This window comes from Quercus robur, chromosome 5, assembly GCF_932294415.1.
Source record: "Quercus robur chromosome 5, dhQueRobu3.1, whole genome shotgun sequence".
Classification (NCBI taxonomy): Eukaryota; Viridiplantae; Streptophyta; class Magnoliopsida; order Fagales; family Fagaceae; genus Quercus; species Quercus robur.
In genome coordinates this window covers 1,040,712-1,066,659 of record NC_065538.1, presented here as the reverse complement: position 1 = coordinate 1,066,659, position 25,948 = coordinate 1,040,712, and the positions used below count along the sequence as shown (strand labels likewise).

At 41.5% G+C, this 25,948-nt stretch overlaps 2 protein-coding genes across 2 annotated transcripts; one reads left to right on the top strand and one right to left on the bottom strand.

Moving 5' to 3' along the window:
- The first annotated feature begins 456 nt into the window (after window positions 1-456).
- On the top strand, window positions 457-4,269 carry LOC126725123 (uncharacterized). The gene is made up of 3 exons (XM_050429653.1): window positions 457-652; window positions 2,948-3,030; window positions 3,328-4,269. The coding sequence occupies exons 1-3, from the start codon at window positions 457-459 to the stop codon at window positions 4,267-4,269; spliced, it is 1,221 nt and encodes a 406-aa protein (XP_050285610.1).
- A 13,539-nt stretch (window positions 4,270-17,808) lies between these two features.
- On the bottom strand, window positions 17,809-18,753 carry LOC126725081 (uncharacterized). The gene has a single exon (XM_050429588.1). It carries the CDS (start codon window positions 18,751-18,753, stop codon window positions 17,809-17,811), a length of 945 nt encoding a protein of 314 aa, XP_050285545.1.
- Window positions 18,754-25,948: the final 7,195 nt, after the last annotated feature.

Below are 25,948 nucleotides of genomic sequence, written 5' to 3'. Positions count from 1 at the left end.
ACACTGGGAACGGTTACCAAACAGATAACCGTTCCACACACACACTATATAAGGCTTCTTCGATGAAGGGTAAGGGGATTCAGACATTTTCTTACTTTTAAGAGAATACTTCTTCGTTACAGAGAGTTCAAAGTAACTAACTTGATCATCGGAGGATTTTTGGCCGGTCCTCACCGGTCCCCTCTGATTCTGTGTCTTTCGTATTACAGGAGGTAGCCCAAAGATCAACGTTCAAGTCTTATCAACCCACTGATAATCAAGGAATCATCAGTTGGCGCCGTCTGTGGGAATCGATTGTTTTACAGTTCGCTTCTCCGTGACAAAGGGTTGATGGTTCGGACTAGATCAAGGGCTACTAGCCTAGGCCATCAGGGAAGCAGCAACCCGCATCGCGATCGCCAGTCTGCGCCGGTCATGCAGTCATCTGCCCAACATGCACAATCTATGGCAGACGCTATGGCGGAGTTGACTCGCCAAAACCAAGAATTACGAATGGAGATTAATATGAGGAGGCAAACACAAGAAGAACGTGAAGGAAGACAAACAAATAGTCATGGTGGAAGAGAGAATACCGAAGTTGGAAGTCAGTTTAGAGGCACCACTTCACGAACGGTACCGTATTTGAAGGAAGAAATGGACCAAATGAAGAGAGGTATGGAGGAAATGAAGGAGAATATGAAAAGGGCGAATCCGATAGAAGACTTGGTTCACAGGACTGATTCTCCCTTTACGGCTTCCATCAACGGTCACCCACTACCATCAAAGTTCAAGTTGCCTTCTCTGGATTCATATGATGGAACACGTGACCCGTTTGATCACATAGCCACTTTCAAGACCACCATGCATCTTCAAGGAGTGCCTGATGAGATAATGTGTAGGGCCTTCCCAACCACCCTTAAGGGTTCAGCGTGAGTTTGGTTTAGCAAAATACCTCCAAATTCGGTGAGTTCTTTTGAAGAGTTGAGTAAGTTATTTGTTAACAATTTCATTGGAGGACAAAGGCACAAGCGTTCCTCGTCCATTTTGTTGACAATAGAGCAGGGAGAGAACGAGAGCCTTCGGTCATTTATCACTCGTTTTAACAGAGAAGCCCTCAGTGTGGACGAAGCAGATGATAAGCTTCTACTGGCAGCCTTCCACAATGGGGTGAATTCAGATCTGTTTATACACAAGCTCTATGAAAAAGAGCCCCAGTCCATGGCCGAACTCGTCCATTCGGCTCAGAATTTCATGAATGCAGAAGATGCAATCATTGCTAAGAAGAGGAAGAGGTCCGAGAGAATGGACGCAAATCCCAATCGTCAGCATGAGCAAGGTACTCGTCCAAAGAAGGGACGGATGGAGGAAAGGAGAGATCGAGAGAGTAAGAAGCCAGGCCCTCCAGTACGGAACCAGCAGTATACCCCTTTAAACGCCCCACTTGAGCAAGTCCTTATGCAAATCAAGGATGATCCTTCCCTGAAGTGGCCGAAGAAAATGAAGGGTGATCCCAACAAGCGCAACAGGAACAAGTATTGTCGCTTCCATAGGGATCATGGTCATGACACGGACGAGTGTTTTGACTTGAAGCAACAAATTGAAAATCTCATAAGGCAAGGGAAGTTGAGGGGTTTCCTTGGACGAGATCAGAGGGACGAGAAACAGAAGGGAAAGATGGAAGATTCATCGCGACCACCACTCGGGGAGATAAGAGTCATCATTGGGGGAAGTACAACTGGCCAGTCGTCCAAGTCCAAGAAAGCATACTTGAAGGTAGTACAGAGCGTCCAACTTTCTGGACGATCACCAAGAGCAAGATCTACGGACGAGCGGGCAATCACTTTCACGGACAAGGATGCTGACAGAATTCATCACCCTCATGATGATGCCCTCGTCATCTCCTTACTAATTGCAAACTACACAACCAGAAGAGTGCTTGTGGACAATGGAAGCTCAGCAGACATTTCATATTATCCAGCTTTTCAGCAGATGAGATTAGGACGAGACCAGCTCCGTCCAGTGAACTCCCCCCTAGTAGGCTTTGGTGGGATGAAGGTGCAACCAGTGGGTACCATTTCCTTATCCGTGGTAGTGGGGGCATATCCACGACAGATTACCAAGGATGTGAACTTCCTTGTGGTAGATTGTCCATCCTCTTACAATGCCATCATTGGGAGGCCAACTTTGAATAGTTGGAAAGCTGTTACCTCTACTTACCACTTATCAGTCAAGTTTCCAACAGAACACGGGGTAGGGCAGGTACAAGGTGACCAACTGGCAGCAAGAGAGTGTTACTTGGCCATGCTGGCCATGGATGAACAAGTTCAAGCAATGAACATTGAAGAAAAGAGGGTTGTAGCAGAACCTACTGAAGCATTGGAAGATATTTCCTTGGATGAAGATAACCCTGAGAGGTGTACCAGGGTGGGAGCAGATTTAGAAGAGAAGATTAAGACGGACCTCGTCCAATTTTTGAAGAAAAACATCGACGTGTTTGCGTGGAGTCACGAGGATATGCCGGGTATAGACCCTAGTGTCATTACCCACCGTTTGAATGTATTTCCTTCCTCCAAGCCTGTGCGGCAAAAGAAGAGGGTGTTTGCCCCTGAGAGAGATAGTGCAATCAAAGACGAGGTCCAAAAGCTGATGGTAGCAAAGTTCATTCGGGAAGTGTACTACTCGGATTGGTTGGCCAATGTAGTAATGGTCAAAAAAGCGAATGGCAAGTGGAGAATGTGTGTGGACTTCACTGATCTGAACAAGGCTTGCCCCAAGGACAGCTATCCGTTACCGCGCATTGACCAGTTAGTAGACTCAACTGCAGGCCACAAATTGCTTAGCTTCATGGATGCCTTTTCAGGATACAATCAGATAAGAATGGACGAGGCTGATCAAGAGAAGACATCTTTTGTCACCAGTCAAGGCTTATTCTGCTATAAGGTGATGCCATTTGGTTTAAAGAATGCAGGGGTGACGTATCAGAGGTTGGTCAACCACATGTTCCGTCCGCAGATTGGGCGGAATGTGGAAGTCTATGTAGATGACATGCTGGTGAAAAGTCAGGACGAAGGAAGACATCTAGACGACCTGCAGGAGACATTTGAGACATTGAGGCAGTATCACATGAAGCTGAATCCTAGCAAATGTGCCTTTGGGGTATCATCAGGGAAATTCCTTGGCTTTATGGTATCCCACAGGGGAATTGAAGCGAATCCAGATAAAATTCAAGCAATACTGGACATGAAGCCACCGCAAAATACCAAGGAAATCCAATCCCTCACTGGACGAGTCGCTGCGCTTAACAGGTTTGTCTCTAAAGCTACTGATAAATGTTTGCCATTTTTCAAGGTTCTCAAAAAAGCATTCGAATGGACCGACGAGTGTCAGAGAGCTTTCGAAGATTTGAAGGTATACCTTACCATGGCACCTCTGCTGAGTCCATCAGTGGAAGGAGAGGAACTATATTTGTACCTAGCAGTAACCCCACATGCAGTGAGCTCCGCATTGATAAGAGAGGAAGATAAAGTCCAAAGACCTGTGTATTATACAAGCAAGGCATTGAAAGGAGCGGAAGGACGATATCCACAAATGGAGAAGTTGGCCTTCGCACTAATCACAGCTTCAAGGAAGCTGAGGCATTATTTCCAAGCACATGTCATTAATGTTATGACAGATTATCCTCTCAAAAAGGCAATGAATAGACTGGAAGCTGCAGGACGATTAATCCAGTGGGCCGTGGAGCTAAGTGAGTTCGATATCAGGTATCAACCAAGGCATGCCATAAAAGCTCAAGCCCTAGCAGATTTTATTGCAGAGTTTACCCCAAGTCATAGAGAGACAGAAGACAGTGAGAGATGGATCGTTCACGTGGATGGTTCGTCTACTCGGCATGCAGGAGGAATTGGTGTGGTCTTGCAATCCCTAGAGGGAGATAAACTGAAACATAAAGTCCGTCTACAATATCAAGCGACTAATAATGAAGTCGAATATGAAGCCCTCCTCAAAGGGCTAGAATTGGCGAAGTCCGTAGAAGCCAAGTCCATATGTGTCATGGGGGATTCCCAACTGATCATGGGGCAAGTGAATGGGACGTATGAAGCGAAGGAAGAAAGAATGAAGAAATACCTTGGTAGAGTGATGCGCCTTGTGAAAAGGTTTGAAAAAGCTGACTTCGTTCAAATCCCAAGGGAGGAGAACGTGGAAGCTGATACTATAGCAAAAGAGGCCTCAGCAGATGAATCATTAGAGAAGTCAGATGAAGTTCAATATATGCCAAGTATCGATGTCTAGGAAGTACAGCAGGTGGATAACAGAGAAAATTGGATGACTCCCATTGTATCATACTTGAAGGATGGACGATTACCAGAAGAGAAAGACGAGGCCAGAAAAGTGAGGGTGAGATCAGCTAGATACGTCCTTATGAATGAAGTGCTATATAAGAGAGGTTTCTCTCAACCTTACCTTAGATGCTTAACTCCGGATGAAGCAAACTACGTGCTGAGAGAAGTTCATGAAGGGGCATGTGGCAATCACTCAGGAGCCAGATCACTTGTCCACAAGGTTGTCCGTGCAGGGTATTACTGGCCGCACATGCAAGCTGATGCTAAAGCATACGTTAAGGTCTGCGACCAATGCCAGCGATTTAGCAACGTCCCCAGACAACCATCGGAATACCTCACCCCAATGGTGGCACCGTGGCCCTTTGCACAATGGGGACTAGACATTTTGGGTCCCTTCCCTTTGGGAATAAGGCAGATGAAGTTTCTAGTGGTGGGCATCGATTACTTCACCAAATGGGTGGAGGCAGAACCGTTGGCAAATATCACACAGCAGAATGTGAAAAACTTCGTCTGGAAGAACATTGTATGCAGATTTGGAGTGCCAAAGGTATTGGTGTCTGACAACGGACGACAATTTGACAATGCACTCTTCAAGGACTTTTGCTTACACTTTGGAATTCAGAACCATTACTCCTCCCCTGCACACCCCCAAGCCAACGGCCAGGCTGAAGTTGCAAACCGATCCTTGTTGAAAATCATCAAGACTCGGCTTGAGGGGGCAAAGGGAATATGGCCAGATGAATTACCAGGAGTTTTATGGGCATACAGGACCACAGTGAGGACCCCTACAGGGGAGACCCCTTTCAAGTTAGCCTATGGAAGCGATGCAGTCATACCTGCAGAAGTACATATGGCTAATCACAGGGTGATGATGTATCAAGACAAGGGCAATGAGGACCAGCTTCGTCTAAACCTCGATCTAATAGACGAGGTAAGGGCAAACGCAGAACACAGGGCAGCAAAGTATAAGAACCTCATGGCAAGGCAGTATGATGCGATGGTGAAGCCTAGGCGTTTCAATATAGGAGATCTCGTCCTTAGAAAGGTCTCTTTGTCAACCAAGAACCCAGCACATGGGAAGTTGGGCCCAAACTGGGAAGGACCCTATAGAGTAATCAACTGTAAAAGGCAAGGATCCTACTACCTGGAGGCCCTGGACGGGAGAAAGTTGGAACATCCTTGGAATGTGGAGCACCTGAGGAGGTACTACCAGTAAGAGTGAACCTATGGACGAGACTGGGTCTTATCTGTCTACTAGCGTACTACTATGAATGATGCTGTTTGTTACTACTATGTTTGGTATTGTTTGTGTGTGAAGTTTGAAACTATGATTTACCTTTTATAGTTGTGTTGTGGTTATGGACGAAGTCATGAAGTATGTATTTATTAAATAAAAAGGCATCAGTGTGCATGTGCCTTGTCTGTAAACAATATTTATGTTATGTACAAAATGTTGTGTGAATTCTCCATGATATTGTCGTCCAATTCAATCCTCAAGAGGGTTGAAAGATCCAAGACGAACAAAATCTCTGGACGCAGAGATGTAACGTCTAAATTTTCTTGAATAAAAGGAAGAAACCACATCCATACTCGTCCAACTCATGGACAAGGTAGAGCCAACTAAAACAATCCAAATTCTGGACGAGAGAAAAAGTTGGCAAAATAAGTAGATGGTATGTAAAATTAGTTTGCAAGTCTTAAGACGAATCAAGCTAATTAAAAATACTACCTGCTAAAACGAGTTAGACTACATGAAAAATATGTATTCTCAACATGGACGAGCTAGGAGTAAAATAGCTTAGCAGCATCCGTCCATGCAAAGGAAACGAAATCACTTGTCCATGCAAAGAAAATGAAATCATTTGTCCATGCAAAGAAAATAAAACTTCATTCAAAGGGTGGACATCCTACGTCCAAAAACCCTTGATTAGTTTGAAAAGCAGAAATAGTATACTTAAAAAACCCGTCCTAAAACCATGGACGAGTATAATGTATTCTTGTTACATAAAGAAGGTCCAAAAACAAAGGACCAAACACAAAGGTTACAACAAGAAAGAAAAAGCAAAGTTACAAAGGTTAAAGTCTCGTCCTAAGAAGGGGGAGCATTCTCAGCAGGCTCGTCCTGAGGAGGTTGAGTACTGGCGTCGTCTTCCACGTTGACGTCATCAGAGCCGGTCTGGAGGAGAGAGCTTGTGGCAGCAGCAAGGTTAAGCTTGATTGTGCTGAAGTCAACTTCAGGGAAGTTTTCAACAGCGTCCATTCTGAAATCTTCAAAACCAGCTGCATAATTGCGATCCAAAGTGTCTGTATACTCTTTGGACGACTTGAACTCAGCCACAGCGTCCTCTCTTGCCTTGGAAAGATGAGCATTCAACTCATTGTTCATCTTTTGTAAGTGATCAATGCGCGTTTCCTTCTCCAATGCATCCGTCCTTAGCTCCTCAATCAACTTGTTACGCTCTTTGACCTCGTCCTTAGCTTTTTCAGCAAACCCAGCCCATTTCTTACAGTCAGCGTTCACCTCCTGAATCCTTGTCTCCAACAAGACTCTCGTCTTGTCCAGCTCCGCTGCCTGTCTAGACGCTGCTATAAACTTCGACATGGCCTGTGAATAGAAAGAACAACATAGAATGATTAAATGAAGAAAAGTTAATAACTGAACAAGGACGAGGGATACTGGCATACCTTGAAGAGGTCATGGACGCCTGAATGTTCAAATTCCTTCAAGCCCATGTTATAGCACATGTTTATATCCTCGTCCTTGACGGCTGTCTGGAAACATTCCCAAGCCAGATCTTCGCTCTCAATAATGTTCGTAGAAGGCTGGGACGAGCCAGGCGTAGTAAACTTGGCTAAAGGAGTTCTGGGCGGAGTCTTGGACGGAGTGGATTCAACTGGAGTGGACGAGTCCACGTCGACTATCTGGACGGCAGGCTGAGACTGAGGAGGTTTTGACTTAACCACCTTAGACGAGCCCTGCTTAACCCTTTTGTCTCTACGACTGGGGAGCCCTTCCAGGTCAATACTCTTTGGCAAGAATTTTCTTTTGTCCCCAGCCGTTGGACGCGTCTGACCCTCAGGACGATCCTGGGCCATACCCTCAGGACGCTTCCCTTCTCCAGCAATTTCCTTCCCTTTGTTCTCTTTCATTGTTGACATTCCTAAGACGAGATAAACAAGTTAAGAAATGTATACAAAAAAGAAAAGGGAAAGGAAGTTTAGCTAAAAACTTACTTTTTCGCACAGTAACTTCGTGGGCTATAGCTTCGTCTGAAGGCTCGGGACCTAAACCCCACTTGGCTAGACGTCTAAGCGTGACAAGAGAATGGAAGCTCCTATCTGTGTGTAGACGAGCCCTGTGGACGCGGTCACGGTGAAATTTGCTCAAGGACGGACGTTTGGCAGCTACAACACAATGAACAAATAAAGGTTAGAAATTGTAAATGTACCAAATAAGAGTAAGAATAAAAATAGACAAGGGGAAGGGACGTACCTTCTGGACGAAGGTTCCCTAGGTCCCCAGTGTAAGGGGGAAAGGGATCCCTGCCAACGTCCACAGGGTTCCCTGCCCAGAAGCCTGAAAGAAAAATGAACTCCGTCTTCCACTTCCTATCAGACGAAGCTAGGGACTTGAATAACCTACAATCATTCCCCCTAGCAGTAAACTGATAAAAACCTTCAGATTGACTTATGGCAGAAGGTTTATAACAATAAAGGAACTCGTCCACTGTAAGAGGACGGTCCCCACCAAAAACTTCCCTCCACAAAATTTGCATGGAGATAATTAATCTCCATGCATTAGGATTGAATTGACAAACACCTAAACCTAACTTGACTAATAACTCCCTAGAGAAGGCATTTAAAGGAAACCTAAGGCCACCTAAGAAGTAAGATTCATAGACGCCTATTCCAAAACGGGGCTCACAACACCACTCTCCACGGACGGGTAACCTAGGGTTAAACTCGTCCGGGATTTGATACCAGGATTTAAGGTTACCTAACCTTTGTTCGTCCGTCTTAGAATGGACGCCTACAGCGCAACTAAAGACGGTCTCTACCTCGTCCGAAGGATTGGACGGAGAACCAGCTTGAGAGCCAGAAGCTCTCCTAAGCTGTTCTTGGACGACTTCAATAGGGAACCCAGGGGCCCCAGAAGAGTAGTTCTCGTCCGTGCTTCCTCCACTCTCATCACTAGCACTGCTAGAGCTAGACTTATCACTAGTATCATCACAATACTCGTCTATAACCTTATTAAGGCTATCAGTAGACGAGGAAGCAACAGACATCCCTAACAAGAAACTTAAACCTAAAGACGAGAAAAAGAAGAGTACCTGGCTCTAGACGGAAGAAGACTCTAGACGCAGAGAACTCCTAGACGAGGCTCTAGACGATGGATGTCAAGGAAGAAAATTTCTGGAATGAGGAGGGTTAAGGGAGGCATTCCACTATTTATAGGATGCTGACCTGGGTAATCGAAACGACCCAACCAATACGGAAGCGACACGTGGCATCTACCTCGGAAAAATAAATCGACGGAATCAGTCTCTAATAAGAAAAGGACACGTGGTACAGTAATTATTAACCAATTGTGTCCAAGAACGTTCAACCCTTTGGACGACTCACATGGATGAGGGGGCAACTGATGGTGTCACGAATAATCCCAAGTCCATAACTCGTCCACATGTCTTGTCCAACGACAGAAGCTACAATAGGCAGAGAAAATTGCAAGCGTACCAGCGAACCTCGTCCGTATATGGACGAGCTTAATACCTCGTGAGATCTACTCGTCATTTATGAACGACAAGCCTTCCGAGATGATCTCGTCCGTCTTTCACTAAAAGTGGATGAGATCATTCTGGAGGTCTCGTCCATCCTTACTATGGATGGACTAAAAGTGGACGAGCTCCTCATGAAGGTCTCGTCCATCCTTACTATGGATGGACGAGTTCATCGGCCCGTCCAACCTAGGTAACTTCCACAACGGTTATGGAAGTTACTCCCAATTCTTCGGACTCCTCGACACTGGGAACGGTTACCAAACAGATAACCGTTCCACACACACACTATATAAGGCTTCTTCGATGAAGGGTAAGGGGATTCAGACATTTTTTTACTTTTAAGAGAATACTTCTTCGTTACAGAGAGTTCAAAGTAACTAACTTGATCATCGGAGGATTTTTGGCCGGTCCTCACCGGTCCCCTCTGATTCTGTGTCTTTCGTATTACAGGAGGTAGCCCAAAGATCAACGTTCAAGTCTTATCAACCCACTGATAATCAAGGAATCATCAGAAATAATAAGTATTCAACAGAATTCAAAAATAAACCAAAATTTAAACCGATTTCCCACAAATTATTCTCAAATGAAGAACTAAAAAAAGACTGATTTTATCAAATTTGGCTTGCAAAAGAGAGACAGAAAGACAAGCAGTTAGCTATATTGTTTGCAACCTATAAGATTAGTCCTAGAATAAAAATAAAAAATTAAAGATTAGTCCTAGATTAAAATTGCTCCACAGGCAGAGACATACGCAGTGAGAGGCAGAAGTTGAAGATTGGACACTGTAGGGAGCTCCTAATCGCCATCTCCGTGTTGGTGGGTGCTTCTAGCTGCAGCTACTTAGTGCTAATACTGATTCTATTAAGGGTTAGTCTTCTTTGTCCTGTTCCACAGCATTTATATGGCTTTCTTTTTGGTTGGGGAAAATGAGTAGTTTAGGCTGTATCTAAGATGAGATGCCATATTATCATATTCTACTCATTAAAAATAAAATGGAGGTCACATAACTCAGAACAAGATGACATTCTAGATACAGCACTATAATTATTTGTATAGTGTTCCCACTTCCTACTTCCCACTAAAGCTTATTCAATACCAACATATTAAGCCTAGGTTTTGAACCAGTTATCCACAGAGAACATTGATCCTTATAAATGGAGAACAGCAATAAACAGAAAAAATCACCAAGGGAATAAATAATGTGTCTCCAATATTTGTAAATTGAAATTAATATCATATAGCTTAACACAACAAACATCTCTAGACTACCTTATGTACTAAATTCCTTATGATCTGCAGTTCTAGGAATTTTGAGAGAGACAGATGTTTACCAGCATGGAAGTAGTTGTTACTAAGACTTTTGCAGTTGAGGTTGAGGTTGACCCTTTTGAAAGAGCTTTCAAATTCAGTTACCTAACTTAAAGATTTGATTATTTCAAACTTTAGGGGTTGAGAGTTTCATTCAATCTATCACCATAACCACCCCCAAAGGGGGTCCCAAAATTAATAAATCAGTTAACAATCACTGTTTAGTATTCACTTGTCTTTTTTTGAAAGTCTCTCAAGTCATCAGAGTGTTCATTCAAGAAGAACAACCAGAGACTTTTTGTTGCATATCTCAATTAAAGTTCCACTACCACCTAAACCAACGAGAACTGGCATGTCTTGGAATTATCTTTATCTATGACTATAAGCATGTGATATATACATAATCTGAAAATGTAGTAAAAGAAAAACTATTAAAGAACTTGGACAAAGAAGCCCTCATCTCTTTTTATTCTCAAACCACAATCCCCACCTCCCAATTCAGATCAGACCCATGGGGGATGAGATATGATCTCTTGATTCATTGTCATAGATTCAGCCAGAAATGCAACGATAAATCATTAACACAACATAATTGCACCTTAAAAAGAGATACTGCCAATAATATGCGAATAAGAAAATGTTAGTGGAAATGGAAAATGACTAGTTTACGTTGCCCAGACAAGACCCAATACACTCGCCCGATAATCTAGTGACTTTTGCTAAGCAACAAAACCAGCCACAACAGCCAAAGGCTACAATACAGGGCAAGCTACCCCAAACAACAACTTGACAAAGCCAGCTAAACTACACAGCCAAGTCCAATTATACATACACACTGACCAGGCACAAAATCTCAGCAGTTAACTAACCAAATACAAGGTAATCACAACAATAAAGCTAACAACCAAATATCCACACAATAAATCAGCTAGAACTCTGTAACTATGAACATCAAATAGAGCAAAGTTCATAAATTAAAACATAGATTGAAACTTTTTTGACCTATCAAGAACAAAGTTCATAAATTAAAACTCGTTTATGTAGAACTATCCCATGGAGGTACTAAAACAGCACACCAGCTCTCAAAAATAACTTCGGGTGTGCTCCGAAGAATCCATAAAAAAAAAAAAAAAAAAAAAAAAAAAAAAAACCCCAAACCAGAAAAAATTTGAAACAAGAAACCCCCAAAAAAATTAGTTTAGAGAAACTCCCAAGAATCTTGATTGAAACCAAAAAACTCTAAAATCTCAATGAGAAAAACCCATACCTTTTTTAGAGAAATCAGCCCCAACATCTGTCAATAGAGAAGATTCCGTCAACCCAATGATCCACCCTCCTCACCGGAACTGTAAAACTCCTAAACCGATCACATTTTATTTCCCGTGGTGATGAGAATGAGCAAAAGAATTCGGTGATGAGAATGAGCAAAAGAATATGAGAGGAAGAACTCAAGAGGGAGAGGGAAGCTGAGAGTGAGAGAGGCGTTGGTGTGCTCAGTGAGATGAGAGAGAAAAAAAAGAGTGAAAATGAGGTTTTGTTTATTGTACATATAATATTATTTTAAGTTATAAACGGGCTACAGTGCCCGTGTAAATTTACACGGGTACTGTAGCTCGTTGAAAATTATACACGGGTTTACACGATTTTACAAAGACTGATGTAGTGTGTTTTTTGCTTCAAAATGTGTAAAAATGGTCAAAATGTGTATTTTACACATTTATACACAATTATCCAAGAGCTGATGTGAATGCTCTAAGGCCTTGCCCAAATAGACTCGTTCATATAGACTCGTTCAGGATGCAATAGCTTATGCTACAGAGTATCTGAATATGCGGCATTCATCCTTGGCTAATGTCTGCCATGTAGAAAAGGAAGAAAGAAAATGTAGTATAATGCTGTAGAATGAGAAAATAGTAAGATATATATGATCTGTAGAATACATTTTGGCAATTCCAAATTTATTTTGTTTTGCTATCAATTTGATCTGTAGAATTTCAAATTTAGTTATTTTGATCCCCAAGTATGTAGTTCTTTTTTTTTTGGTGAAAAGCGGGAGGTTTTATTTAATAAATTGAGTTCATACAACACCTACAACTGTGCTGGGGTTACAAAGCCGAGTTTCCCCCAGGCCAATCAAGTCCCTCACATATGATACATAAACAAAAGTGGGACATTCACTATACACAGTCATCCTATTTCGGAGATGGGTCCCCCGCTTTGCTAGAGCATTTGCACAGCCATTTGCCTCACGGTACACGTGTTGCATGTGCACTTCCCATTCCTGCTCCAAAAGGTTCCTGCAATCACAGATCAAGGGAAGAATATTAGTGGGAAAATTTAAATTTGAAATTGTTAGCCAGTTTAGGACCACTTTGGAATCTAGTTCCAGTTGAAGGAGCGTTACTCCCATATTCCATGCCATTGCCAGTCCTTGTCTAACTGCCGCCAACTCAACCATATTGTTTGTTGCGAGGCCCACATGCATTGAGAATCCTGCAATCCATTGGCCCTGGTGATCTCGAAGAACACCCCCTGCTCCGGCCAATCCTGGGTTATCTAGGGCACTACCATCAGTGTTGAGTTTAAGAAAGGGGTAGGGGGGGCTTGCCAACTGATAATCTGAGGAATCAGATCCAAGGGTCGATTGGTGGTACCGGCGAGGAAATGAAATTCGATCGCCGCTTGAACAGAGGAATAGATTAGGCTATGTTGGGATCAAGATTTGTTTGTAAATATTCTTTCATTCCTTGCTAACCAAAGTTTCTAACAGGTGAAGGGAAAATAGACCTGCCAAGGGGGGTGGTGGGGTAAGGAGGTCCTAACCACCGTAGCATTATATCTTAGCCAGTCTTGTAGTGGCAACTGGAAGAAAGACAAGGGCAGTCACGGAGAATGTGTATAGTCGTTTCAGGTGAATGGCATTTGGGACAGCGGGTATCCATATATGAGCGACCAAAGGAGAGGTATGTTTTGGTGGGGAGATAGTCCCGCATAGCCTTCCACAGAAAGATTTGGATCTTTTTGGGACAAGGGGATACCCAGATCCATTGCCAAAGGGCTTTGTTCCAAGGGACTTGATGGCGCTGAAAAAGGATTTTAGACGCAGATTTGATGGAACACGTGCCCTTGTTGTGGGGCCATAGAAAAGAGTCGGTAAGGCTAGCAAAGCGAGATACTGGAATGCCTTGAAGAAGGTCTTGGAGTTGGGTGGGGAGGGGAAGATTTAGAGAGTCGAAAGACCACTCCTGGTTTGACCAAAAAGAGTTGACACGGCGGTCGTCCTCCTGGGGGAGGAGTGGACCCTTAATATAGTTCCGTAGGGATCCATTAGGAAGCCAATGGTCTTTCCAAACTCGTATGGACCTTCCATCTCCTATAATCCATCTCATGCCTTCAAGAAGAAGCTCAGCCCCAAGTGAGATAGCGGTCCAAATGTGAGAGCCTTTTGAAGTTCGGGGACTGGTAAACACAGTAGTATGAGGAAAATATTTTGCTTTTAGGACCCTCGCCCAGAGCGTCGTGGTATTGGAATAGAGGCGTCAGGCCTGATTCATGAGGATAACTTTGTTTCTATGCCTGGTAGAGGACATACCCAATCCTCCAGCCTCTTTGGGGAGCGTGACAGTCTCCCAGTTGACAGTGTGGCAACCCCTGTGTTGATCGATGTCTCCCCAGAGGAAGTAACAGCTCATTTTATCTATGTGGTGGCAAATTTTTTTGGGAGAAGCGTGGTTTGCATGGCATAAAGCGGGACAGAGGTGACCGAAGCTTTGATGAGGGTGGCTCTGCCAGCCATCAAAAGATACCTAGCTTGCCATCCTTCAATTCTCTTACGGATATTATCCACCAGATATTGATAGGAGCTAGCTGTTCGACGGGTGGTAAAAATGGGTGTTCCAAGATAGGTTCCTATGCGGTCCGTGGTAGGGAGGCCAAGGATACTTGCCACTTGATCTTTTATCCGCCTAGGGGTTCAAGGAGAGAACCAAGTTTTAGATTTGGTGGCACTCATAAGCTGGCTTGACGTCACATAGAAGTCAAGCAGGAGTCTGCTAAGATTTTTACAATCCCTGGCTGTGGCTCTTGTAAACAAGAAGATGTCATCAGCGAAAAATAGGTGCGAGAAGCGGACCCCAGTTCGAAAGTTTATTGGGTGGATAAATTTGTCATGGACAGCCTCATTAAGCTTGATGAACAGTCTCTCCAAACAAAGGATAAACAGGTAGGGGGAGAGAGGGTCGCCCTGTTGGATGCCTCGGCTGGGCACCACTTCCGGGAGAGGGGATCCATTCCAAAGAATGTGGAATCTCGTAGGAGAAATCATATTCATGATGAGAGTAATGAGATTAAGAGGCACCTAAAAGTATTCAAGGGTTTCCCGGATAAAGGACCACTCAAGACGATCATAAGCTTTTTCGAGATCCAGTTTAAGAGCAACGTATCCCGTCCAACCCCGTCGAGAAATAAGAGTCCGAATAACCTCCTGGACAATGATGATATTATCGCTCGTACGACTGCCAAGCACAAAACCCGCTTGACAAGGATTGATGACTTCTCCCATGAAGGGTTTGAGACGATGAACAATGATACGAGAAAGTAATTTGTAGAGAGTATTGTAGAGACTGATAGGACGAAATTGCGTGATCACATCAGGATGAGCAACTTTCGGAATAAGGACCAAGTTTGTGATCCCCCAGCTAAGAGGGATAGTGAGATGCTCAAAAATTTCTTGTACAACTTGAATAATGCTCGGACCCAAACTAGACCAATTTGATTGGAAAAAGAAAGTGTGAAAGCCATCCAGTCCGGGGGCCTTTAAGGGGGGGAGAGCCTGGAGGGTCTGGAGAATTTCATCAGGTTGGAGAATCCTGGTAAGTAACTGAGCGTGGGTATGGAAGGGACTATTGGGACAATAACTCCTTTCATTACCAGGGGTGGTGCGGCAATATGATGATGAGGCCTAGAACAAAGTTTTGAAGGCATTGTAAATGTGATGGGTTAGAGGCTCTCCAGTGAGCCATAATCCCGTGCCATCCTTTAAAGTTATCACTCGTAAGTGATTGCGACGTTGAACGGTTTTGATGTGAAAATATTTAGTATTGGCATCTCCATAGTTTAACCACATGATGCGAGATTTGAGACGCCAATATAAATATTCTTGGTGGAAAGCAATATTGTACTCCTGAGTGAGCTGACTTTCGAGGGAGTGCAAATAAGCAGAGGGTTTCCTAGCTAAGGCCATTTGGATACCTCTAAGTCTGGCTACCAGGCGGTTTTTACGATGAAACACATTTCCAAAATGAGTTTTGTTCCAGGAACGAATGTTTTCCGTTAACGCTTCTAGGCGCCTAGGGAACCTAGACAAGGATAAGGAAGTAGTAGGGATAAGTTCCGAGGCTTGCCAGTTGTCCTCTACAAGGGATGGGAATGTGGGATCGGTTAACCACATTTGCTCGAATTTGAAGGGTTTGGGGAGTTTAGGCTCCGATGGGTCAGTGTTCAGCAAGATTGGGCAATGGTCAGACTTGACCCTAGGGAGATGGTGAATTTTAGTGGTAGGAAAGAGCAAAGTCCAATTGGCATTTCCCAGACCTCTATCTAACCGCTCCTTTATGGTGGACTGCCAAATCGGGCTCTTGTTGGTCCATGTGAATCGAGGGCCATGAAAACCTAAGTCTATAAGCCCACATTTATCCAAGCAGTTTCTAAAAGCTGCAATGCGGGTTCTATTTACAGGAAGACCTCCAAGTTTTTCATCCTCTGAAATCATATCATTAAAATCTCTTTGAAGGATCCACAGAAGAGATATATTTCTAGCAAGATTTTCTAAGTAATCCCAAAACGGTTTTCGCTTATTAAAATGGGGAGGAGCGTACACAGCAGTAAGTAAAAAAGAAAGGGGTGGAGAAGGTACCTTCACAAGGGTGTGAATACTGTGATCACTACAGGTGATAATTTCGACACTGAAGGAGGGGCCGTCATTCCAAAGCAGCCAGATTCCACCAGAGAAACCAACCGGGTCCACACGATGAGAGTGAGAGTACGGGAGTGTGTCTATCACCCCTTGAGCCCTAGCTTCAGCAATGCAGGGCTCAATGATAATCAGGATATTAGGGTAGTGCCTACAGTGGAGCTCATAGGCATGGGCACGAAACATCTCATTTTCGGCGCCTTGACAGTTCCATGCAATCATCTTCATGGATGTGGCAAAGGGGGTCAGGGACTCATTCAGGACTTCCCATGTCGAGGAAGTCCTCGCTGTCGGCAGAGAGAGACCTTGATGCCTCGCTGTGGTGGTCATGATGCGATACAGTGCTTCCACATCGTTGAGCCTGGCCCAATGCGTGCCGGACACGACAAATGGTAGGCTACGGTTTGAGAACATGACTATGTATAGGTTGGGTTCGTCTTCCCGCATGGCGATGTTTATTTCGCCTCGATCTAGGAAGCGAAAAATGGCTGCTGGCAGTATGTCCGGGGAGTCTGCACTGGAGGAGCTCATCGGAATGCTCTGCTGCCTGACCAGTGAAGCTTGTGTCTGCCTTGCTTAGGCGTGATAAGGATGGCTGGACCTGTTGACTCGGACATGGGATTGGTGGCTGCGATGGGGGTTGGAGTAGGGAGGTGGGTCGAGCCTCAGAGGCAGGCTCGGAGTTTGAGTTGTTTGGTTCCAGTTCATGGCTGTCCACAGATGAACCGGTATACGGACATAGCTCACTGTCCCTTCGAGAGTTTGTTCTAGAGACAATCCGCTCCAAAGCTTTCCTAGGTTCTCCATCTCCTGCTCGTAGGCTTAGAGAGGAGGGGGATGGTTGTTCATGAGGGGTATGGTTGAGATAGGTAGGGTGTCTTGAAGTGTTGGTGTGAGTCGAAGGTCGGGATCCGTTGGTGTGGGTGAGGTTAAAGCTTGGTTCGATGAGAGAGCCATATGTTTGATTTGTGTCATGAGAGATTGGGTTGGTTAGAGGAGTAGGAAAAATAGCTTGCCCTTGCTGCATGGTGTGAGCTAGAGGAGATAGCTGAACTTCATTACAGCTGGCCATGCAAGGAGTGCGCATGCGTTCACAGCCACATCATTCAGTTGGAATGGAAGACGTGAACAACCGGCATCTCTTGGATCCTGCATGGACTGCTGCTCTATCTCATGTGACTGCATGAGCTGATCTTTTTTACCCTTGGATGCCACCTCACCACGGTTAAAACCTGGTGCCTGTGTTCGCATAATTTGATTCAAGTCTTTTCACCGACCCGGTTAAATGAGTGTGTTGCCCCTGTGTGTGACCCGTTGATGCTTGACCACGTGGATGAAAAACTGGGTAAGTTTCGGTCAAATTAATTTTACTGCGTTGTGTGATCTCGTTTGGGCGTCCACGTGTTCTGCAGCGGCGATTTAGGACCGTTTTCTAGGGGGTTGACACGTGGGCTGGTTCAGGCGGTGAAGCTGTTGGGGTGTGGGTTTCTGTCTCGTGAGGTAGCACGGTAGTTGGACATGGCAAGCTTTCTGTGCACTGTGTTTCCCTGTGTCCGATCCAACCACATTTGTAGCAAAGCATTGGGAGGTTCTCATATACAATGTTCTGCCAAAATGAACCTATTTTCACACGTTTGGGCAATGGGTTGGCTACATTTATTTGGACACACACTCTAGCGAATCTTCCTCGAATGGCTGTGCTAGTGATGGCATCAACTTTCAATAGTTTTCCTAATTTTTTGCCCACGTGTTTGAGAAACTCTGGATGGTAATATTCAATGGGTAGTTGTTCTAGACGGATCCAAACCGCCGTGGTTGATATTTTGGTAGTTTGCGGATGAAAATCTGCTTCCCAGGCCTGCACATGCAGGTAATTATCTCCCACAAACCATGGTCCATCCATGAGAGCATGTTGGTAATCTTTAAGCACATCAAAACGCATAATGAAATATCCGTAACCAAGGTCAATTAAATGCGTTGTACCTGTGGGGCGCCAAATACCGACTAACCTGGTTTGGAGTGCCCGATATCCTAGTGGCCTTCCCATAATCTTGAGGATAACGCTCATTTTCCACGGTCCCGCTAGCTGGTTCTTCAATTCTGGAGTGAGTTGGATTTCCCAGGTTTCATCAGTGTGTTCCTCTTCAGTTCCGAGTTGGGTGTCTTCATTTTGTGTCTGCTGCTCCACGGTCTCTTCCTGGTTGGGTTGCTCTTCATTGTCTTCTTCGCCCACTTCATGTCGTGCTTCTAGCATATTGGCATCTTGGATCACCTCTGCGTATGTCTTTTTGCGTGAGTTATCGCGTAGGTAAATGTTTTCAGGATCGTCAGGGTCATGGGGTAGAGCCAGGGAAGATGAGTTTTCTCTGGAGTCCATTTTTTCCTCTATGAAATCGTACTGTTATGTAGTTCTTTAACGTAGTCATTCTTTCTTGCAATGCAATGGGATTGCATGCTCCTGAATTTTTTAATACTTGTTGATATTTTTATATATTTATGAATGATAGTTTTTCATTTTATCTAGACGATTCCTATATAGAGTTGATGCCACTAGAGGCTCTATGTACATGTATCATTGCACCCAAAAAAAAAAATTATGCCTGCAAAATAAAGTTTATATACATTATTATTTTTAAGCTAACACATGTACACCTAGAAAACAATATTGAACACCCAAATGAAAATCTCAAGAATTTGGATTCAACAAAAATAAAGTAATACCACGTCTATGACATATTTACAATAAATTCTAAGTAGTAAGTTATTATAGGTTTTGAATTAGGTCCACCATTGACATCACTGTTTTATTAATTAATAACAATTTGCCACCAAAAATTGTTGTGAAATATTGTAGACAGTAGCATTTCTTACAAAAATAATCTTGGGCCTCCAAATATAATCCATAACTCCTTAAAAAATAAATAAATTTAAGTTAAAATAACAATAATAAAAATTAGCCCAAATAATAACAAAAAAATCTCAAACAACAAGAAGATTATGCCAAACAACAATAATTAAAAAAAAAATATTCAACAAAAAGTCCATTAAAAAAAAATAATAAAAACCTCTAATTATTCAAATTCATGACTCATTCAATCCATTCCATGCATAAAAATAACCAATAATTTCTTTTTATTTTTTTTTTAAATAGTACTATGAGAGATATTGTGGCCGTGAATTCTCCTAGATGGCGCTGTAGTAGCAACAGCTCTGCCCTGCTTGGCGGTTTGGCTCATGGTCACAACAAGTATCATACATACATTGCTCTTTGTCTCTCATTTTTTTCAATTTTTTCTGCTCTATCATCATTTCAAACTCACTCACTTTATTTTTTTCATCTCAATATACTCAAATTTCATTTTATCTCTCACAAATTCCTTTTTGGTTTTTCATTTTATTAGAGAAAAAATTTGTAAAACTTCATGTATTTGATTTTTTTTTTTTTTTTTTTTGGGTGATATTATCAATTCAACTCTTTTTTTTATTATAAAGATTCTGTATAATTTAAGTTTATTAATGATTACCCTAAAAAACATTTCTACTGCTACCACTGGTTGATGCATGACCAACCATCCAGGTTCAATATTAATCTTGCTCTTTCTTATCATTTGCTATCTATGGGGAAATATATTATTAAAAAGGTACCATAAGTTGAATGAAATCTTGAGATTACATTTGTCAAAGGTAATCCAAAAGATAAACTAGTTTCCATTCATTTTCTGAACTTCATAGTGTTAAGAAAGGGTATCATTTATTTAGATCATATATGTCTGATAATCAATCTATGATCTGATAATCAATTAAGATCTAGTTCATTTGTTAGCTCTAAATCTTTATGAACTAGATTATGGAAATTGAAGCGCCCTACTAAATGTTTGGTCTTCTTATGTAAAATAATTCACAATGTTTTATCTGTTAAAGCTGAGTTGCAAAAGAGACATGGCTGCTGTGACTTTTATGAAATTGGTGAAGAAACTGCTGGATCATCTTTTTCTGTTAGAGAAGTTTGGTTTGCATCTAATTGTGCACTTTGTTGGTGCCCATTTTTTAACGTCATGGGCCAACAAACAAGGTCCTTGGGCCTGATGACAAAAACCCATGAAGGAAGGTGGAGACTGTCTAGCCGATCAATTGAGAAGAAAAGGCTTGCTGCAAAACAAAGACTTAGGAAAAATCACAAACCCGCGAAAAACTTGGCCCGTGAAGGGCCTAAGACATAATAGGAAGGAAGAAAAGATGAGGCCCATTAGAAAAGTCCTGCCAGCTGGCCCACAAACTTCGCCCAAAATCCAGAAAGAGGGAGTCTTCGACTATAAGCAAAGGCTTATTCTGCGGAAAGCACCAGGCCCAATCCTGCCACTGTTTACAATTTCATTTCAGCCTTTTCTTTTCATTCCCTCTGCCTCTGGTTTCCTAGTTGGACCCGCTTGCAACCCAAACCAAATCCACTGCTTGGTTCAATGATATTTAAGTTTTTTTTTTTTCTCTCTCCCTCTCTGCAATATATGAACGATTAGTTATTTTGGTTCAATTTGTATTACTTACAGAGTCCTGGTGGAAGAACTTCCTGCTGTTTTGTGGTAGTTTGAGTTGCTTTGTGAGTAAAGGAAAATGCTAAGCTCCACGTAGGAATTAGATTACATTTAAGGTACATTTTTTTTTCCTTCATAGATTTTGTTTCTTGTTATTTCTTCAAAGTTTTGGGATGGCTTCATTAGGAAGGCAGCATTCTGTTTGTTTTGCTTTCTTTTATTTAGCATTCTGTTTGTTTTGCTTTCTTTTATTTTTCCATAGATGTTTTCAGGATGAGTAAAGCTTCCTTGTTCTAAATTTTTTACTTGCATTATAAATTTGATTTGTCTACAAGGTGGTCTCAAGTGCTATTTTCAGTATACCTATAACATGGTGGTCTCAAGTAATTAATTTCAGGATATGTTCTTGTGATTACATTCATATATCAACCACTCAATCGATTAATTCAGGATATGGTTTTTTTTTTTTTTTTTTTAATCAAATTATTATATTGTACTAGAATTACATCAACACAAACTGAAAGGTGTTCGTACCTTGTTACTTGTTAGATACAGATATTCCTTAGAGAAGAGATGTAATCTTTGGCATATTGAGCAATATATAAAGCTTGTGTGAACCATCTGTGTTATTTCTGCCTCATTTCTCAGTGGAAATTCCATCATTTGATCTCTTTCTCTCTCTCTCTCCCCCCATCCCAAGGAGAGGGGGGGATACACCCTGATTTTTATTTTGGTTTTGAAGGGGAAAACTTTATTCTTTCTTGTTTCTTTTTTCTTGTAGTTCTTCATCAGACCATAACTGTTACTTTGGTGGATCTAAAGATTCTAAACAGAACTTCTATCTTGCTATGCCAACCTGCTAATTATATGATTCATTTCTTTGTGGACAAATATTTTGGCTGAGATGTAATTTGACATCAAATTGATTTATTGTTAACAATAACATTAGGACTGTAAAAGGATGACGGTTTTAAAGTGATATGTGCTCCAGTTTTTCATATCTATAAAGTACATCACAGCAAATGTGGTGGACAGAAATAATGGACGAATTGTTGTTACGGCATCAACGGTTGAACATTCTATCAAGGACTCACTTGAGTGTGGTTGATCTTGCAATGCAAAGGCAGCTGCTGTTGTTGGAGAGGTGCTGGCTATGCGACTTAAGGTGGAGGGTCTTGAACAGGGGCAGGGCAGAGGGTTTCATGTTGATTTAAACAAGGAAGTAGAGAAGAAAGGCTTTAAGAACCGCACTAAGATCTGGGCCATTGTCAATTCTTTTAGGAACAATGGAGTTAAACTTATTCTAGATGGTGATGATGATAGTACTTCCCGGCCAAGTTAATGAAAAAAAGTTCCTGCATTTTTCCTCTTGGTATTATATATAGAAGATAGCTTTACAAATGCTTTGTGATAGAAACTTTTGTTTTCGTGCAAAGAAGAAAATGCATATAGGAGCATGTCTTTAGAATTTTAAATTTGATATGCAGCAAAAATGTTAATAGAGGTAGCTGGCTAATCTAGCTGGTAATTATAATTCTCACTTCTGCTTTACACCCACATCTTCTATTTTGAAAGAGTAATCTTGTACCATCAAAATTGGCACAACTTTATGCCATAACTCGTCACATGGCGAGTTGTGATTGGTGAAATTATGTCCCCACATGGCCCACTGACACACCTTCACCAAACACAACTTGCCATGTGGCGAGTTGTTGCACAAAATTGTGTCAATTTTGGTGGTACTAGCATTACTCATTTTGAAACCATAATTCTATTTTGCCTATCTTGAAATAGGAGAAAATGGGCCTAGGCTCTGCCTGTGTTTACAGGGATGTTAATGAAGGAATGGGCTTGGGCTCTGCCTATGTTTCTCCTGGGGAAAAATGGGCCTAGGTTCTACCTGTGTTTCTCCTTGGCAAATCACTTAATTCTATTTCTCCTATCTTGAAAAAACATAAAATATTGCTGGAATGTGGTGGTCTGTCTCTATGTGATCTTCAAATTTTAGACATTAAGGATAGCATGGGGTTATTACATATGGGAATTCATAGGACAAAATTGGCTTCTGCCCTTTTCAAGAAAAATAAATAGCATTCTATCATCTTTCTCAAACTAATTAGGGAAATGTCCCTCTTTTGAAACTCGACTTTCTCCAAATCGAGTTAAGTCTTATAATGACGTTTTAAAGGACTTATAGTGACGTTTTTTAAAGATCTATAGTGACGTTTTTTAACTCAAGCTTCATGAACTCGAGTTATAGGTAAAAAACTTGCATAGAACTTGAGTTCATGGAGGTCGAGTTATAAAACGCCACTATAAATCTTTAAAACGTCACTATAGGCTCCTTGAAATGCCACTATAGGACTCTAGGAATTTTTTTTTTTTTAACTCGATTTTGAGAAAGTTGAGTTTCAAAAAGGGGCATTTCCCTAATTAGTTTGGGAAAGAGGGTAGAATGCTACTTATTTTACCCGAAAAGGGCATAGGCCAATTTTGTCCGGAATTCACAACAACATACTTGAGCTGTTATGGACATTTCATCTCATCTCATGAAGAATCTAACCTAACATTGCTTTCTAGCTAAATTAACTAAAATTCTTCTAAGTGAAAGTGGGATTTGATGCATCTCGATTTTTTAATCTGACTTTGTTTCAATAAGGCTAGAGGTCAATTTAGCTTCAATGAAAGATGAGTTATTGTGGGACTCAGACGATCAGCTAATAAATAAAAAAAAATAAAAAATTGGCATGAATTGATGAAAGTGGTTGAAAATGCTGTTGGAATAATAAATGAAACAAAAAAAGTTGGCTTTATATGCACATTCAAAGAAATTTCGAACTGTCTTGTAATCAACTAGACTTTTTTTACCTTCTTGTGATGGAAAGGGAAAAGGTACAAGAATGGACCATGGAAAATGCCTTTAAAAGAAACTTCTTTCATTTTCATGGCTTTGCCTTTTCCACACAATTTCACTAATACCCAATACAAAAGGTTATTTGTGTGACTGTATGAGCCTCAATTTGTCACGAACTAATTATAATAGCACCTATGAATACACTTTTATTTTTCATAAGAATTACAAACCAAACTTTTTCTCTTGGTGAAACTTTCACACAGTAAGAGATGCGGAAACTTTCGAGAAACATGGAGGAAAAGAAGTGAAAAACAAAGCGTCCATGATTGCTTGAGTAAATTACAACATTACTCTGGCAGAAGGATAAGGATTATGATAAATGCATCCTGATTATTTATTCTCTTTTTTGTTTTATGAGTGTGTTTTTTTCACATGTAGATAATTATTAAACTCATCAACGACCAAAAGAAAATTTGAGGCTATTTATCTTACTACAAGCTAGGGTGTTACATCAAAGTTGCATGCACTCATATAGGATATATTAACTTCTAAGTTCTCCAAGTGAAATTTCTCAGTACTATTAAATCATTACATGCAAAAGATACCAGCAAGATATTTGTTGTTTTTAGACCACTTAAAAATTAAAATTGACACCTCTCCCCTTTTTTACTTGAATTAACTACTATAGTAATAATTTTGGACAAAGAATTCGAAGAAATTAGTTTAAGGACAATTTTGATGTTACCTAAATTATATGATACCATTAGTGTTTGAGAAAGTAAAAATGTTTATATGTGGAAGCCTGGAGCCACCTAAAGGCCTAAGGATGTCATCAAATCATAGTTTTTTAGTGCATCCAAATAGAGATATGTTTATTATACAGTCTTACACAAACCCTATTTTTAAACTGAAACCATGACTTGAACTCACAAATTTGAACTTGGAAGTCACAATTTCAGCTCTTCTCCAAAAAAATTTTTTTTTTTTAAAAGTCACAATTTTAGTTAAAAAATAGGGTGTGTGTATATAAAATTATGTATAAATGCTTATGTGCAACAAGTATTACCCGGTTTAGGGTAGTTTGTTTAAAGAGAGACTTTGGGTGAATTGCCACCATTTTGGGAGACCAACCCACATAGGCTGTGCTATTATCTCTTTTTGGAGTGTTTTGTTTTTGCCATGGACGATTTCATCTTGAGTCATTCTGCACGGTGCTTTGGGCCTCAATCCAGCAAAGGCTCATTCTGCGCCCTTGACCCAGCAGACTTAGTCCAAGCAAACGCCAATAGCACTCTGACACGTGTGCTTTGACAAAAAAGGCCCCACCACACTTAAATATAATTTGTTACAGCCTCAATTAATTGGATTCTGGCTAGCTAGACCAGTAGATTAATGCTTATTTTGAGGATTTAGTAGTTAACTCTCATTTTATTGTAATACTTGTTGGTGTTTCATGGTCTGTTTGAATCTTCAGGAACAAGGTTGCATCCGGAGGGATGACTTTCTTGACCGAATTCTATATATAGCTGAGTGTAACAGATCGAATATGGGCCACTAGTTGTGAAACTGTTTTGACAGCAGGGAATGTTTTAGTAAATGTAATGGCTACTAGTAGGAATCAGAAGTTTTTGATTATGGTAGTTATGTGGGACGAAAAGCTATTTTGTTGGTTGCAGGTGTTAAAATCAGGAGAGGGAAATTTAGTGAGGTTGCTTTCGAATGTAGGGATGGCTGTTTTTGTGGAAGTGCAAAATCAAAGCCTGAAGCTCTTTTAGCAGTAAGCGAAAGGGGATTAATCTTCCCTCTCTGCCTTTCTGAGTCACGATTTGTGTGCAACAAGAAGGTCCTTAAAAACGTAGCTAGTGATCACACTAGTTCAAAATCGTTAGTACAAACTAGACCTCCTCTCAATATAGCAGTACTCTAGTATAAACGTATGCTCATTCCTTATTCATTTCCAATCGCAAGACGTAATATCTTAAAAGAAAGATGGTTTGTTTTTGGTACCGCGCGAGTAGTTGGTCTCTATGTGGAAACCATGTAAGAATGGTGAAACACGCTACTGTCAAATCAAAGCATATTGGATTATATGATAATCCTAGCAAAATATCTTTGAGGGAAGCCCACTTAAGACTGGATTTGTGATGGCCTTGTCATGTAGTGACAGACAATAAAAGAAAGTGACG

Excerpts from the sequence above, each read along its gene's own strand:
- LOC126725123 (XM_050429653.1), top strand. The coding sequence starts at position 457 with ATGGCGGAGTTGACTCGCCAAAACCAAGAATTACGAATGGAGATTAAT. Across the intron at positions 653-2,947 it reads AATGGACCAAATGAAGAGAG|GGGTGACGTATCAGAGGTTG; the intron begins GTATGGAGGAAA and ends TAAAGAATGCAG. Across the intron at positions 3,031-3,327 it reads TCTATGTAGATGACATGCTG|GTTCTCAAAAAAGCATTCGA; the intron begins GTGAAAAGTCAG and ends CCATTTTTCAAG.
- LOC126725081 (XM_050429588.1), bottom strand. The coding sequence starts at position 18,753 with ATGGACTCCAGAGAAAACTCATCTTCCCTGGCTCTACCCCATGACCCT.